The sequence below is a fragment of the Danio rerio genome, chromosome 4, assembly GCF_049306965.1.
Source record: "Danio rerio strain Tuebingen ecotype United States chromosome 4, GRCz12tu, whole genome shotgun sequence".
NCBI lineage: Eukaryota > Metazoa > Chordata > Actinopteri > Cypriniformes > Danionidae > Danio > Danio rerio.
Genome location: NC_133179.1, coordinates 20,315,001 through 20,332,380, shown reverse-complemented (window position 1 = coordinate 20,332,380; position 17,380 = coordinate 20,315,001). Strand labels below are relative to the sequence as shown.

General features: G+C 38.8%; 1 protein-coding gene across 11 annotated transcripts in view; it reads left to right on the top strand.

Moving 5' to 3' along the window:
• hgfa (hepatocyte growth factor a) overlaps positions 1 to 17,380 on the top strand; it is a 51,222-nt gene that overhangs the window by 23,077 nt on the left and 10,765 nt on the right. For all 11 annotated transcript variants that reach the window (XM_073945979.1, XM_073945977.1, XM_073945975.1 and 8 more), the window contains 10 exons: positions 2,428 to 2,572; positions 2,810 to 2,922; positions 3,331 to 3,445; positions 9,191 to 9,333; positions 9,475 to 9,595; positions 9,680 to 9,798; positions 11,353 to 11,518; positions 12,938 to 13,071; positions 13,707 to 13,800; positions 16,717 to 16,853. In XM_073945979.1, the coding sequence (XP_073802080.1) occupies positions 3,423 to 3,445; positions 9,191 to 9,333; positions 9,475 to 9,595; positions 9,680 to 9,798; positions 11,353 to 11,518; positions 12,938 to 13,071; positions 13,707 to 13,800; positions 16,717 to 16,853 (937 nt within the window). In that variant the 5' untranslated portion in view covers positions 2,428 to 2,572; positions 2,810 to 2,922; positions 3,331 to 3,422. The remainder of the gene's footprint in view (positions 1 to 2,427; positions 2,573 to 2,809; positions 2,923 to 3,330; positions 3,446 to 9,190; positions 9,334 to 9,474; positions 9,596 to 9,679; positions 9,799 to 11,352; positions 11,519 to 12,937; positions 13,072 to 13,706; positions 13,801 to 16,716; positions 16,854 to 17,380) is intronic.

Here is a 17,380-nt window from a genome sequence, read left to right as displayed (position 1 = left end):
GGTGGCATGTGCATCATTTTATATACCTATTTATTATTAAATTTCAGAGATATAACTTATTTTTCTCGGGAGTTTCCTTAAATGAGAAAAATTAACACTCACAGGCAAATCTTAATAAAGGCCTAAACACATTAAGAGGTTTTATTTGCTAAAATTCGTGTTAAAATCTGTTTTATTTGTATCCTGCAAAGTATCTTTGTAGGACCTCTGTGCATATATATTGAATAGGAAAAAAACAAATCAATAAATTGTTGCATGAATGCTGTAATGTTTAAATTATTTTCTGTAAAAACACATAAAGGTCATGCGATCATCAGGGAGAATGCAGCGTCTCATTTCTTAGAGGACGCGTTCTGTGTACTCGTGGTCAAGTTTGTTCGTTCTTTCAAGGTAACTTGGCAAGACTATTCTCTGCATTCTTGGAAGAGAGAAACAGCTTATGTCTTACTACAGTAGGTATTCACCTTATTCTTTGCCGACGAACGGGCGCAGCCATTTGAATCTTTTTGGCTCGAGACTTCCCGTCTTGTTTACTTCCATTCATGTTTAGACGTTAAAAACTGCTCGTTACGCTGCTTGATGTTGCAAACTGATATTTTCTAATTAATTTATTCGACTTGGTCTATATAGTAATGCAAACATTTGTTTGTAGAGCAAGTAGTTTAACCGCTTTCTGCCGTTTATTATTCCTAGTCATTTCTCCCAGAGGCGACTGAATCGGAAGTTCTAAAACAATCGCGAAAACAGGCACACTTCCGCATTTTAGAATAAGGTCAATACTCAATAGGTATTTTAAACATGCAGGTGTGTCGAGGCAATTTGGAGCTTAACTCATGGCACTGCAGGACCCTGGTGACGCTTTCTCTTTTGGGGTTAAATGTAATGGAGGCAAGTTAGTTGGAGTTACGTGAGTAAACCTCATTCTGCTGCCCTTGAGGCACACTCAATGATGTTCCATGCCGGAACAACTAGTTTAAATGCTACTTGGAGCACTGGAGTGGTTATGTTAATTCTATGACCTTGATAAGACTGAGGAATTGGGTGGTAATTGTAATTGAGGGCTGAATGGTCTAGTAGGAGCTGGGTGAGTAAACTTGACCTCCCTGGCCTCAGGAGGCACACAGGCAACATACTTCAGAAGGATGTAGTCTTGAGCATTATTTTTTCTTGTAAGCCTCTAAAATACTTACGAAAAGCTGGTTCAGATCTCATTTGAAGTGAGATAATACACAGCCAATGAGAGACATACAAAGTTCCCTTATCAGTCTTTAAATATTATAACTCATCCCAAAGGTGCCTTCCTGTAGCTTAAATTTTAGTGCTAATGCCAAAGTTGTGGGTTTAAATCCCATGGAACTTAAGACCTAATTAAATATGTGACTCCAATACAGCTCTTGATGTTTTAGATAAAAGTGTTGCATAAATGTAAAATGGATCCCAAAATGATCTCATAGTTAGGCCACTAGTCCTAGTTACGGAAGATAAGGAATTTCTTCAGCAGATTTCTGTAAGCAACAGGCAGTTTTAAGGTTTTTTTATTTTTTAAACTGGTAACAATAAAGATTCAGTGGTTCTTGAACACTGACTTTTAAAACAAATTGTTTACTACAATTTTTGAGCCAAAGAAGTTAAAAAAAGAATGATTCCCTCAAGTTTGACCCTGTCCTAGATGCCTCCATAAGTCCTAACAGTTTGTGTTTGAGTCAACATTTTTGAAGGGATACTTGTGACCTTCCTTAAAAAAACCTACAAATGCTGTACAGTGCAGTAGTATTCATGTAAAGTCAACATTTAAGAATGCTTTAGTGGCAAAAATTGATGATTTAAGGAAATGTCAGACTGGAAAACCCTAATATATGGATATATTTTAATAAGAGTAACCAAGTAAGCTTTGCACATGAAAGTTGACTTTAGGAACGTCCTTGGACCACCAGAGTGCAGTGAATCATGACACACACACATGTGTGGAAATGGGAGTCTGAGCCCCTCTCGCCAGCCTCTCATTCATTTCAGCAGAAGAGACAGTCGTAAGATAACAAATCCTAATCTGATTTTACTAATGTAAAAGCATGGAAATGCTGATCAGTTTCTTACTCTGTCAGATTTAGTTCAATACATTGGTATAAAACCGAATTTTGCGGTCAAATATTGACAAAACCAGCCATTTACAATAAAACAAAATAAATTTAAGTTGAATCTAAACAGTTTGGCTTGTCCATATTTGACCCAAAATTATGCTGAGATATCATTTCTTACAGTGTTGTAAAATCTGTCAACTAATATCAACTTTAAAGTGTGCACAAATGCCAGCATTTCCTGAAAATAGCCCTTCTGACAGCTCTCACATAAAAGAGATTATGAGTTTACATGTGTGTGTTTAAGTATCTGCATATGTGTTTGTTTAATCTCCTCGTCTCTTTTGTGCAGATTGCAGAAAACAGACATTGCAGAGGTATCAGAAAAGTGAAAACAGCCGACTGCTTTGTACAGACTGTCCAGAATCCCCTCGAATTAGGAACCTGTCGCTGGAGGAATGCGCACGCAAATGTAGCAAGAGCAAGAAGTCCTGCAGGTGACACACACATGATCACTCATACACATTTAAAGTCACAAAAATGTTGACTGTACAATTAAAATCATTGTGGATCAGTGTTGTTTTGGATGGTTGAAGATTAAGGTGACTAAATGTGGATGTAATTGATATTTTTGGATTAACTATTGATTTAACAAGCTTCATCTAAACCTCCTGGATGTCTGACCCAACGATTGTCTTTCGTTTTCTTGGTTTTCTATCTTTGCTTCCTTACAGGGCATTCTACTTTGACCACATAAACAGGAAATGTCACTTTCTTCCTTTTGACCGTTTCTCCGAAGGCGCGAAGAGAGAGCGAAAACCCAGTTGTGACCTTTACGAGAAGAAAGGTAAATATTTTTTATTCCCTTTCGAAGAAGTTCGCTCACACTTGATTTTTTTTAGCTTCCTGGAAATTCCTGTACAACTGTGCCAGTTGTGTTTGTTTAGATCCCTGGCTTTACGTGTAAAATCGTATAAAGTCATCTTCGTCATCGTAAACAGCACATGCTGAAGTCATTTGGCAGCAGACAGAGCATGAGAAACCATGAGCGATAAGTGTTGACGCTTACAAGATGGCGTATGTTTATGCTTCCAGTAAGAGTCGGAGCTGAAATGTAGATTTATGCCGTAATCATCAGTAACACTCTTGTTTGGAGGCTTAAATCACCTCAGGACGTCAGCAAAATGTGTAATCTCTAAACAAAATTCATCGTTATGGATTATATGAATGTTTGTGTGCTGTATGTTCTCCACAGACTATGTGAGGGAGTGCATCATTGGGTCAGGTGTCAACTACAAGGGGAGAAGGTCATTCACAAAGACTGGAATTACGTGCCAATCCTGGAATATGTCCGTCCCACATGAGCACAAGTAAAAAGTTTTACTTTTTTGCCTTTTTTTTCTCTGAGGGGAATTTACTAAACTGCTAAAGCAACTTTAAGGTCCGGAGGTGGATTCAGCTGTAATCCAGGGGTCTCAAACTGCCAGCCCGCCAGCAACTGACGTCAAAAATATAACGAGATTCGGCCCACCAAAACATATATTTTTAAACCACTTATTGTTGTGCAGTTGCGTCTAGCCATTTGAGGTTATGCCCCACCACCTTGTCGACATTTAAAGTACTGCATTCAGATTAGTGTTACTTGCTTTTTCTCTCAGTGTAGGGTAGTGTTTTAATTCTGTGGCTGATTGAAACGTTGAAATATATGTCTGTAAGTGCTCTATTTTTACTAAAGCTCTATTATTGTAAGTATTCAAGGGTTGTTTGATTATTCTCAGTTTATTCCACTTGTATTTTGTTGTAAAAACACTTCTTCAGGCTTACATGTTATGTTGGTGGTTCAACAAATATTATAATTTAGCTAATTCTTGATTGAAATGGTCTCATTTAGTAGCTTTTCCTCATATGCTTGTTAAGATTTGCATAAAAACTTTACGTTAGTAAAATTGTACTGCTAGCTGAACTTGTTGAAGTAAATGAGAATATGTACATACTTTTCCCCTCTTTGTTGTATTTTTACAAAAAAAAAGAGAAAGATACTGAGAAGAACAATTGCCATTAAAGTCACCAAATTGCTTTCTGCTGTTCTTACGCTACTGGGACAATACAATTGGTTGGGACAGAATAATAACACAATAAACCTGACACGATAAATGTGCTGATTTGCATTATTGCAGATGACAGTTAATGCTTGAATTATATATATCATGTCTTTTGTCCTAAAATGCATCAATTACATCAGGTTTCCCCTCTTTTTCTTGTGCTAGAATGTTAAAACGACCCTCCTATGTATTGTAAGTCACTAAAATGGCCCCCCGCTAATTTAAGTTTGAGAGCGCTGCTGTAATCACTGTTTCTGTATAAGTAAAAATTAAATATATAAACATTTAAATGCAGTTGAGTCTAATTATTGCCACCATCTACAATGTATTGTCATCATCCAGTAATTGACTATTTAATTTTGTGCATTTAATTATAATTTGTTTTTAATTTAAAGATCACATGAAGTCGCTGAGATTTTGACTTACTTTGACTTTTATTGTGGGTGATGCCATTAAGGACTGTGACTCCAAATGTGGAAGAAAAAGGTCAGACTTTGATTAAAGATTACCAAAACAAGTTTTTTTTTTTCCAGCGTGGATTAATTGTTCACACAAAGAATTATAATGTCAACTAAATTTTGATTTCACACAGATTTTAAACAAATTAAAAAAAAAAGTTTACTTTCATTTGAAAACAAAATACATTTAAAAAAAATAAATAAACTGGGGGCATTTTCTTTTCATAGTCCGACAATAAATATAATCTCAATCTTTAAAAATAGTTCAGGCAGGAACAAGATCTTGCTTGACATGTTGTGGTATCACAATGGTAATACACCTCTGGTTCTTTAGTAAATTACGAACTACAACGCATCCGGTGCGTTCAAATACAGCATTATAGTATAAACAGTACATCACTTCTATTTAGACTTGTGTGCATAGAATTTATCACTATTTACATTGGTAAACAAGATACTAATTGTTGTGATTTGCACTGTGTGCAAACATTATCCAACCCTATTTGCACTCAGTGTGAATATCATTTATTTCTGTTTCCCTTCATGTAAACAGTATTTGTTTTCTTTTACACAGAAAAATTAGAGTTTAGATTTTCTGCCCGAGCCCAGACTTGACCAGTGGGTCGGGCCAATATTTCCTGCAACTATTTTCAGGCCGGGTCGGGCCATGATCAAGCATTTGTGTGGTTTTGTTTTAGTCATTGCGTAATTAGCCTAATTGGATGAAACGCTATGCCATAATTAGAAATATTATACAAATATTTTAGCAAAGCCGGCCTGAGGAACACGTGTAGGTCTATAAAAGTGCACAATTCGCATTGCATGGTGTGTCATGCGCAGCAATGCTCTAGCTCCTGCAGCAGCATCTCCTCTGCTGGCACATATTCGCACCGCGCGCGTAAGCAAAGGTGAAGCACAGCATGCACATTGCATATGAAGAGCAGAAACAGTGTATAAAAAGTGGATCTTATCCATGCATTTATTGCAGGGATGCCCTAACTCGTCCTGGAGGGCTGATGTCCTGCTTTAGTTCCAACTCCTATCAGACACACCTAGGCTAGCTAATCAAGCTTTTACGAGGCTTTTAAGAAACATCCATGCAGGTGTGTTGAAGAAAGTTGGAGCTAAAATTTGCAAGACACCGGCCCTCTAGGACCAATTTTAGGCACCTCTGATTTATTGGCTAAAATTGCTACTTTTTATTGTTATTCAATGTGTTTTGGTCATGATCAATGCACTGTCACTTTAATTGAGCATGAGCAGTGGCAAAAATAGACCCAGCACCGAAATGACCGCAGCACTGACACGCTGCTTCTGTGTGTGATATGAAAGTTGTAACCTGTAAACATGGCCACCGAAAAACACGCATGCCGTTTTAAAGAGGTGTTAGTAAAAGAACGGGGACTTTCACGATGAACAGACACATGAAGCAGGCTTTCCATGCCAGAAAGGATGATAGTCCGCCTTCAATGTCCTCTTTTGATCGATTCTGAATAACAAAACAACGCAGTTTCATGCTTCGTCCTTGTTCCGTTATTCATTAAGATATACAAATTGTAGTTGAGAACGTCTGTTATAGCACCCTACATATTAAAAAATAGTCAGGTTTAAATCAGGCTCAGGCTCATATTTACAGCTAATGTGTTGGACCAGGTCAGGCTTGGACATAAGGTGTTCGGGTAGGGTTGGGCAAGTAATAAACAACGCAAACCATGGTGAATTCCCACCTCTGTCTTTAAAACCGCTCGCTTTGTAACTCATTCTTTCAGTAAGCTCCTTATTTGCAGCTTTCATATGGTCTTTGACAGCTAGCCATTTTGCGTTCATTTAGACACTAGCCATTAATTGCCGCCAACGTGCTGTCTGCCAACAATTGCTGATTAGTCTAGACTGCAGATGAGGTTGCTTTGTTTGAGAGTCATCTTTTGCACAACAGAAGTTACATGGAACTGTACGGAGTGATGTCTTGACTGACTGAACACGAGCCAGTCTGGTTAATGTGGTCAGTTGTTGCCAGGTCCTTGTTAGCCAAGATGTTATTAGCGAGCTACACTGCTTACAAGCTGTATAAAGATTTTAGAGGTGAGAGAATGAAAGAAAGATAGAGAAAGAACCAGAGAAGGAGGATTTATGGACTGAAGTCATGTTCTGTCTGCCCTCCAGCTGAGCTCACAAAGCCGCAGACACATTAAAATACGAGCAGCATTCGAGACTAGCACACACAGATGCTAATCCAGTCCCTCTCCTCCCTATGGATTACAGTACTTTCCGACTTGATTCCCCTCAAACCTTTTTTCCATGTGATAAGATCTTTTTCCTCTCAAATTCAAATCTCTCAATTTATCCACCAGCACAATGTGACCACCTGCCTCATCTATTCGGCCAAGACAAACGGGGAAACAGCAGAAAGTGATCAGAATGTAATGACCACCAAGTAAATCTTCTAAGGGAAGGCAAAACATGCAAGTCCCTTTTGTATCAATGAGGTACTGGCGCTGATTCTGTAGTCAATGCCAACCTGCTGCCATGAAATGTCACTTTGAAAAAACTTGAACCTTTTGTACAAACACAAACGGATCGTTTTCAATAAATCACCCATTTCCGACCCAAATGACCTCCTGGTGTTGTAAGTGGGATTAAAGAAAGTTTAACATTTCTGTTCAAATTGCATACAGAGTGCAAGAGCGTCTGTTGGCAGCCATACAGGAATAGCTGGCTAACATCTGTTAGCACAACATCATTAGCTGTTGAGATCTCAGGCCTCATGTGGAACCAGCCACAAGATCCAGATGCAGGAATACAGCCTATTCCAGCACCACACGCCTGTCGTAACCAAGTTGTTTAAGCAGTTTTTCTACTCTGCCTGTACGCCTGATGTATGATCTCTGTATGCTTTTAGTCTTTGTTAAATTTTTTGTCTTTTTGTTTGGTGCCATTTTAGCTTATTTTAATATTTTAGAAGAGCTTGGGACTTTAGGAGTTGGGTGTTTTGGTTTAGGTTGGCTTAGATTCAGACACCTTGAGAGGGTTTTACATCGTTTCTGTTCTAGCTGGTTGAATATGGTCATTTTTAGTCATTAGCTTGTCCAGTATGGTTTAGGTCTGATTCATTCAAATCAACATGGCTAACCAGGGTTTCTCAAATTGGGTCATAAAGGAAAAAAGTAAAAGTCTTGTCGTGCAATATTTAGCTCCTAATGTAAACTAAAACAGCTGAGGAAGCAAGTCATATCAGAGTCATTAGATGGTTGGTACAGGCAGATATGTTTGATCAGAGTTTGCGCTAACAGGACACTTTGAGAAAACATGTAGAAGACCATCCATACATCTTTTGTACTGCTTATCTCCAGTCCTCAAAACCCACTTAGAATGATTTAGATGTCTCTGTACTCAGCACACTAAGGAGCTGATGAGTTGAATCATGTTTTTAAACAGACATCTAAAACATTCTGGCAGGTACCTCCCCAGAATTGTAGTTGAAAAAACACTGCAACATATGGTTGTAGTACCTAGTACATAAAGGTATATCTAATTAGGCTCCAGAGGTAAAACTCTTTCTCCAGTATACCCTCTCAGACTTTGTGCTCCAAATGTGATAAAGAATTATGGTGAAAACAATCATGGTTCCCATATTGAAGTCTTCCAAACTGAAGCACACAAACCTGACCCTGCGAAGAGAAGGATTTTGAAGGCTACAACTGATTGACATTTCAGACCCCCATAATCTTTTGCACAGGGAAGTTTTTGAGTGTTGAACGACACACTCCATTTGGAAGTTTCATCCCTTTTCCTTTTGAATTTGTAAACCCTTTGAAGGGAATAGGTTATAGGGATGAGACTTTCCGAATGGATTAGAGCAAGGGTGCCCAAGCTTGGTCCTGGAGGGCTAGTGACAATACCTATAAGACACACCTGAACCACCTAATCAAGCTCTAACTAGCATACTAGAAACCTCCTGGAAAGTGTGTTGATGCAAGTTGGAAGTAAACTTTGCAGGGCACTGGTCCCATTAAAATGGGAATCTTTTAGACCAGGGGTCACCAACCCTGTTTCTGGAGAGCTTCCTTCTTGTAGATTTCAGTTGCAACCCTGACCAAACACACCTGTCTGCAATTGTCAATCGCTGCTTCTGGTACTAATTAATAAGTTCAGATGTTCAGGTGTGTTTGACCAGTGTTCGAGCAGAATTCTGCTGGAAGGTAGCTCTTTTTAGGAACAAGGTTGAGTGACCCCTGTCCGAGACCTTAAACAGCTTTTGGTGTATTTAATTAAGGTGTGAGCTAAACTCTGCCAGAATGTGACTAGATCTGTCCAATACCAGTCCTGGAGGACCAACATTCTTTAACATATTTTATATGAACCTGGACCAACACTTCTGCTTGTAACTTTCTAGTCTCCATGAAGACCTTAGTTGGCTGATTCAGTTTTGTATAATTAGGATTAACTGTACATCTCTTCAGGACAGTGTTCTACCAGGAGCAGGATAAGACATAGGATAGAATCTGGTACATTACATTTTTTAACCTTTTTCCCTCTCTTTTTGTCTGTATATCAGTTTTAAGCCTACCAGACACAAAAAGTCTGACCTACGTCAGAACTTTTGCCGAAATCCAGACAATGATCCAAATGGGCCCTGGTGCTTCACTGAACTCACTGAGACCCGGCACCAGGATTGTGGACTGCCTCAGTGTTCAGATGGTAAGACATCACCTCATCTTGACTTCACTATTTTTTTTTCAGTGCATAGGTGGTATTGGTGAACTTGTCTGCGTAATATCTGTGCATTTGGAGTGTTTAATTCCAAATACACGCATAACATGTTTATGTGTGTGTTCATAGTGGAGTGTATGAAATGTAATGGGGAAACCTACAGAGGGCCCATGGATCATACAGAGAGTGGGAAAGAGTGCCAGAGATGGGACTCGCAGAAACCTCATAAACACACCTACCAGCCTCACAGGTACACATTCACAAGTACATACATACATACATACACACAAACATATGTGATTTACAACTTGCTCTTCTGTGTTTGGATGTACAGGCATGTAGGTAAAGGTCTGGATGACAACTTCTGCCGCAATCCCAATAATGATGTTCGTCCGTGGTGTTACACGATGGACAAAAACACCCCTTGGGAGTACTGTAACATCAGTGTGTGTGGTCTGTTCACTTTTATATCTTTCTTTTTATAAAATGTGCATGCTTTTGGATGATGCTGAGTAATGTTATGCTGTTATCCAAGTATTTCTTCATTTTTTGTCTGGCTAAATAGTAAATCTTATACTACAGTGCTGACGAATGCTTGATTCTGCTTATAAACATTAAGGTGTGCATTTATTTTCAGATAAATGCATAGCCAGAGTCGTTCCAGGCAAGCCTTTATCGCATTACAGTTCTATATCACTTTGACTGTGTAAGAAATGTGATAGTTATTTAACATTTAGTGAGCTGTCTATTAGTAATAAAACAATATATTTTGAGTTCTGTAACGTATACAATCATTACTTAAACAATTATTTAGAAATTTACATCCATAAGATTCGTATGTGGATGCCATCTTCAACTCTCACAGTTCTTTATTGGGTATACTTAGTCGTTGAGTGTACATTGGTTGCACAATCGATATTGCAGTGCATTGTGGGATTAATTATTGCATTTCAGAACGTCCACAATGGTTTTAGGCACCACTACAAATAGCTGCTACCTCAAATAGTACACAATGCAAGGGAGGCAGTTTCAAATACAGCCTATGCCAAATGATTTCATCTATTTCGAAATACGTCACCACCAAAAATCTAACCAGAAACGAAACAAAAGACTTTTTCAGGACTAAAACCTGAGGAATGTTTTGAAATAATAATGATAAATAATAATAAGTCCTTACATTTATATAGCGCTTTTGTGGACACTCAAAACGCTTTACACATTGGAGGAATCTCCTCATCCACCACCAGTATGCAGCATCCACCTGGATGACGCGACGGCAGCCATATTGTGCCAGACTGCACACCACACAGCAGTTGATCAGTGGAGAGGAGATAGAATGATGAAGCCAATTATAATATGGGGGTGGTTAGGAGGCCATGATGAACAGAGACCAGTTGGCAATTTGGCCCCTACTCTTTTTTCCAAGGACATCCTGGGTTTTTTATTGAGCGCAGAGAGTCAGGACCTCGGTTAGACATCTTATCTGTAAGATGGCGCTCACTGACAGTATACAGTCCCAATCAGTATACTGGGGCTATAGGACCCACATAGACCGCAGGTTGAGCGCCCCCTGGTGGTCTCACTCACTGAAATACCACATCTAAACAATGTCTTTAGGTGTGGTAATCGAGTATAATCTTCGCATAGTTGTGATAATTTTACTACCCTTAGCTGTGCATTGTTTTCAAATATTTCAAAGGCCCACCATCAATTATTTCTTTCATATTAGTTTACATGGAATATAAATTGTCGAATAGTCTTTCTATGAAAAGAGTTTTGGTTAAAAAAAGCTGCGTGTGTGTATGAAAGCCCTCTCCTAGCACAGATGCTTGCGTGTGTGATATTTAGTTTAGTCCAGGGATTGTGTACAGGTGCGCTGACTCATCATAAATCTTATGGCTCAAGCGTTACTCCTGTATTTCATTCATGGCATCTGTCCAATGGAAACATTTTCCGAATGCTGATGTTTGGAATTCCTGACATTCTCTTTCCTTTTCTCTGTTTCAGACTCAGATAGCGATGTGGAAGTGGAGGTGACCAGCTCTTGTTTTCGGGGTCAAGGAGAGGGCTACAGGGGTACAGTCAACGTGACCCCTGCAGGTGTGACCTGTCAACGCTGGGACGCTCTCTCTCCTCACATCCATTCATACACTCCGCACAACTATAAATGCAAGTGAGTCATGCTATACTACTATTTGCTGATGGTAAATTTGCCACCACAATGCAAAGATGTTGATGATGGATTCTGGGAGTTTGATGTATTGTTGTGAAGGAGTTTACTGTACATTTTTTCTGTTAAGTGACAAGACTTTTGTCTACGCTAAGTCAGATCTTACTGTCCTGATTAAATAATTAAAAATCAAGGCATGATCATATTTTATTTTGGTAAAATAAGCGGAATCTAGAGGACTTTGGCTTTCATATCAGCCACTTCTGATACCAAATGATCAACTAGAATTCACGTTATTATTTGTTGTTCCTAAAACTTGGATAGGCAACAAGACTTTTGTCAGGTAGTATAGTTTTAGGATATATTTTTGACCCATGTTATTCTTTTATTTATTTTAATAATTAAGCTTATTATGACAAAGAAATTGTATATACAAAGTTTAATAAATTGAAGTACATTTAAAGGTAAGAACAAATAAGCTTATTACAGGAAATAGCACAAATGCAAACAGTTAAACCAAGAGAAGAAAAATAAATAAATAATGCATTTTTAGGTTTGTAAATTTCAGAATGATAATTAATTTTTATGGGTAAATTATAATATGGTCATATTGCAAAAATTCAAATGAATAATGATACGAATCAAATGTATTTATGTCTTATCTTGTTCACCCTTTTTTCTTGATAAAAACATCAATGTCTTTTGTCTCACAATATATAGTTTAAAGTTTATATCTCATCATTTTGAGTTATTTTTTTTCTCAGAATTATGAGTTATTTGGAAATTTCAGCATTCAAGCATGTAGTCCCAAATAATAAGTCAGAGTTTTGAGACAAACATGCATTACATTAAAACAACACTGCAAATATATTTTAAAAAATAAATAAATATGAACCTAGTTGCTGCAATATACACAAAAAAACATGTTAACAGTTACGTTTTGTGATTCAAGGGTGTTTTTGGTTTATTCATGCTTCCAGATTGCATTAAAATAGATTGCATGGGACATTGATCTGACAACTGATGATGTCTTAAAAAAACAATTTTAGAAGTTTGAATCCATATTTTCTGAATAGGTGATGTAAACTACATCACAAAACAGTAATGTGTTGCATATGGCTGCCAGTAAATTTTTTATTTTATGTATTTAATAATTACTGCAGTATATCGTTTATAAGTATATGTCACTTTGATAAACTGTGTAGATGCAAAAGTGATGCAATTAAAAGCGTAAACAAATGGGAAAACACCCATAAATCACAAGCAGTGTTTAACTGTTCAATATGTTTTACAGTGGAATTAAAATATACAGTACCAGCCTTATTTATGAGATGATACCATGTGTTTGATCAGCCCTGACATTCTGAAAAAAAAAAGAAACAGAAAAACATTGTTTTTCAAACTAGTTTCTCTCCAACTCAGGGATCTGAGGGAGAACTATTGCAGAAATCCTGATGGCTCTGAAATTCCCTGGTGTTTCACCACAGACGCAAAAGTGCGCAAAGCTTTCTGTACCAACATTCCCAGATGCGAATCAGAGAGCTCTGACAGCACAGGTGAGGCAAACACGCACACTTAATTCATATAATTTTACACACGTCTTTTACCGCATGGTTAAGTTGTTCCAAAAGCTAATCATAATTTACAAGAATTTTAATGACGAAAGACAAAGATGTTTTGCGCAGAGGCGCCATCACGGACGCTTTCGGAGACTGCCTGTAAAGATCTGGCATTCAGCTCAAGTATGGTTTTGTTCTGGGTTACCCTCACATTCCCCTTCATCTGTGTCACACACAAAGCGCTTCTAAAACAAATAGATTCCTCTGTGCAAAATGGACTTTTTCATGTTTGTTCCAGCTTTTCCATAAGACACTTTTCTCAGCAGAAGAGAAGTGGCTTTGAGGTTTCAGGTCAGAGAGACAGGGCAACTCTTCTCTGGATTTGCTCAAACTTCAGTCAGATCTTGGCACCGACTAAAGCTTTTTCCCCCTTCATGTTTGCCAACCACCAATTGTAAAGTGCTCCCTGACGTGAAATTGGCCCTCGCCCACTAATAAAATGCTGTTTCAGACATGCTTAATTCATGACAGCATGGAGACAATCAGCAAATCCATCAGTAATCTAAACATGGACAGTTCATGTGTTTATGCATGTTAACATTGTGTATGTTGTATTTATGTGTGTTTTATAGAATGTTATGAAGACAACGGAGAGAGTTATCGTGGCAATTTGTCGAAAACGAGATCTGGTATTCCTTGCGGACTCTGGTCTGACCACACATTCAGGTACATTTGCATGAAAACTGCCATATGTCCTCATTTCTTTTACTTTAAAGCCATTTAAACTAGCTTTACTTAGAACTAGCTTTCAGATGCTTTAAACATTGTTTAGCTTGGGTGGTCAAACAGTGGTTGCGAATTTGGGATTGACATGATCTATTTGTCTGCCTCCTGGAAGAATATGGAAAATGTTGACAAACTAGATCTCAATGAGTTGTAAAATGTGAAGAAATGGAGATGAAATTGTGGAATTCAGTCGTAGAACTAGAACACAATGCATAATGTATAATATCATTGAGTTAGAGTTATTATTGAGATAAATAGGACCATTTATATAAATAGGGTAAAGGAGTGCTAGTAAATAGGAACTAGTTCATCTCCAGATGTGTACTGATAATCACGTGATGTAATTAATTCATTAATGAACCAGTTAGTAATTGAAATACTTGACTCAATACTAAATATCCAGATAAATCTCAACATATAGGCAATAGAAATTAAATTTGAGTCAAACATGAGCTTTATTTCATTAATTAATTTTCCTTTGGCTTAGTCCCTTATTTATCAGGGGTCACCACAGTGGAATGAACTGCCAATTATTTTGGCTCATGTTTTACACAGCGGATGCCCTTCCGGCAGCTACCCAGTACTGGGAAACTCCTATACACTCCTGCATTCACACTCACAAAACACAATTGTGTCCAAATGACGTATTTTTAACGTTTCTTTTGAACAATTGGATGTTGAAATGACGTCCCCTAAGGGTGCAGAACAGTCACATAATTGAGCTATCCTTAAAACAGTGACCCCAAGTAAAGCAGCCATGCTTCACTGCAACTTTTGAAGACATCTGACAGTAATGAAAGTAAAGTCAAGCAGGTTATTAGTAAGTGAATCTGCTGATGCTGTTGAGTGTTTATTGATCCTCTGCTGAGATTTTGAGAGATTTAATGTTTTAGCTGCAAACTAAATGTTTTGAACTAGATTATTCATGATAATAATTTACATAAGTTATGTACTGGGGCGACATGGTGGCGCAGTGGGTAGCACGATCACCTCACAGCAAGAAGTTCGCTGGCTCAAACCCCGGCTGGGTCAGTTGGCATTTCTGCGGGGAGCATGTTCTTTTTCTCCCCGGTGTTAGCGTGGGTTTTCTTCAGGTGCTCCGGTTTCCCCCACAGTCCAAACACATGCGCTATAGGTGAATTTGATAAGGTAAATTGGCCGTATGAGTCTATGGGTGTTTCATAGTGTTGGGTTGTGGCTGGAAGGGCATCCACTGTATAAAACATATGCGGGATAAGTTGGTGGTTCATCTGCTGTGGCGACCCCTGAAGGGACTAAGCCAAAAAGACCAAAAAGGACATCACAAAAACTTTCATTCTGCAACCTTAGGGGACGTCATTTTAACATCTAATTGTCCAAAAGAAACCTCTAAAAGACGTAATTTAAACACAATTGTGTTTAGTGGGCACACACACTCATACACTAAAGTCAGTTTAGTTTATCCAATCCACGTGAACACGGGGAGAATATGCAAACACAACACAGAAATGCCAACAAGCACTTGAACCAGCAACCTTCTTGCTGTGAGGTGACAGTGCTAACCACTGAGCCATCGTGCCGCACCAGGACCTTTTCATTTTGTTAAGAATTTTAAAATATAAACAATATATGTAAAAAATAACACCATATTTCGTACCATACCAATCTCCATTCATGTATTTTGATTATAAATATAACTTTCTATACTTGAAAACTGTTAAAGTACATTAATAATTATCTGAATATCTGAAAAATAATGTACTATATGAATGTAGTCCTTATACTGTCATGAACTGACTCTATTCATTGTTTTTTTAAGCGATTGTCTTGATAAATGTTCTTCTTTTGTTCGGTATATTAATCCACTTTGAATTGATTTATACGAACTGTACAGTATTTAAGGCAAGTAAAATCTCAGCAGAAAAGTCATTTAATTACAGTAACTAGTTACTTTATACGTAATTACACCCAACACTGGTAGCAAGGCAGCACATTCGGTTTTGAAATACTTAGCGTTTTGCTGCACTTTTGCTCTCTCGTGGGTTCCTGCTGACTCTTGGAACGAGTTTTCCATGCAGAAGTCATATATTAGCACTGATGCCGAGTTTGTTTTGAAAGCCGGTTATCAGGCAGTGTTACAACACTGAAAGAGGGCTGAGGCAGTGATAACAAACAGAAGAGGGAGAGCCGGACTGCTCATATTCATCACTGATACACCGAGGACAGAAAATACCACACACTAGCTGTTGGAGACGAATGCGTCCTGCAGTCCCGGCTAAGCTGCTAACTTCGCTTAATTTACAGGAATTTTAAAAGCCAAAATGGCACAGACAGATGGACATGTTGCAGGAGTGACCTGTGACCCCAGGAAGTGCTGTCCCCCCGCTCTCAAAACACGGGCAGATCAAAGCCAATCAGCTTCTTCAAATGGCGTCCAGCCAACGAGTCTGCCTTGCACGGGGTCGAAAGGTTGACTCGGAGAAAACTCAACGCTGGCTTGTTGGGCGCTCACCGGGGACGAGAAATTACCTCTCCGCTCTATCACTCTCTGCTTCCTACACATTTTTCATTCGGGGTTTTTTCGGCCCCAGCGATCTGAGGGGCTGTCTGTCTCGTTGAAGGATTTATTTTCTTTGTAAGTCACCTCTGGAGAAGTCACTTGGCGGGCTGGCTCAGGAAAGGTGGTGGAACATGCAGATCCGCGGTGACTGTTTTGAGTTCATACTATCAAACTTTTATGGGCACTGGAGGGGTAATGCGAATATGATTCCTCCTTTGAACATCTTGTCAGACTGTGACATGCGAGTCAATGTTTCCATTCCTCTCTCTCTGAACTGAGTGGCTGATTTCCTGTTCTTTGTTTTTATGTGTGTGTAGGAGAGACACCCGGTCAGCGAAGGCCAGCGCGGGTTTAGAGTTGAACTTGTGCAGGAATCCAGACAGAGATAAGCACGGGCCGTGGTGCTACACGTCCAACTCCTCCATTCCCTGGGACTACTGCGGACTGGAGCGCTGTGAGTTTCCTACTTCCTGTTTCTCTATGCTTTTCCATGCTGACAACACTACAGTAACCAGCTCTAACTTTCAGGCTGCTCCAGGACTGTTTATTCCGGTTTTGTGCTAGTCTTGCATACACAACTTATCAACCTTTCTATTTGTCTTTCTATCAGTCTATCTGTCTCTATGTCTGTCTGTCCAACCAACCATCCATCCGTCCATCCATCCATCCATCCATCCATCAATCTGTCAGTCAATTTTTCTCTTCATAAATCAGTTCATCAGTCCATCCCTCTATGCATCTATTTGTCTGTCTGTCTTTCCGTCTGTCTGTCCATCCATTCATCCATCCATCCATTCATCCATTGATTCATTCATCCATCCATCCATCAATTTGTCAGTCCGTCAATCTATCCGTCAATCCATCCATCAATCCATCTGTCAGTCAATTCTTCCCTTCATAAGTCAGTCCTTCAGTTCATCAGTCCATCCATCTATGCATCTATTTGTCTGTCCGTAGGTTCGTCCATCCATCCATCCATCG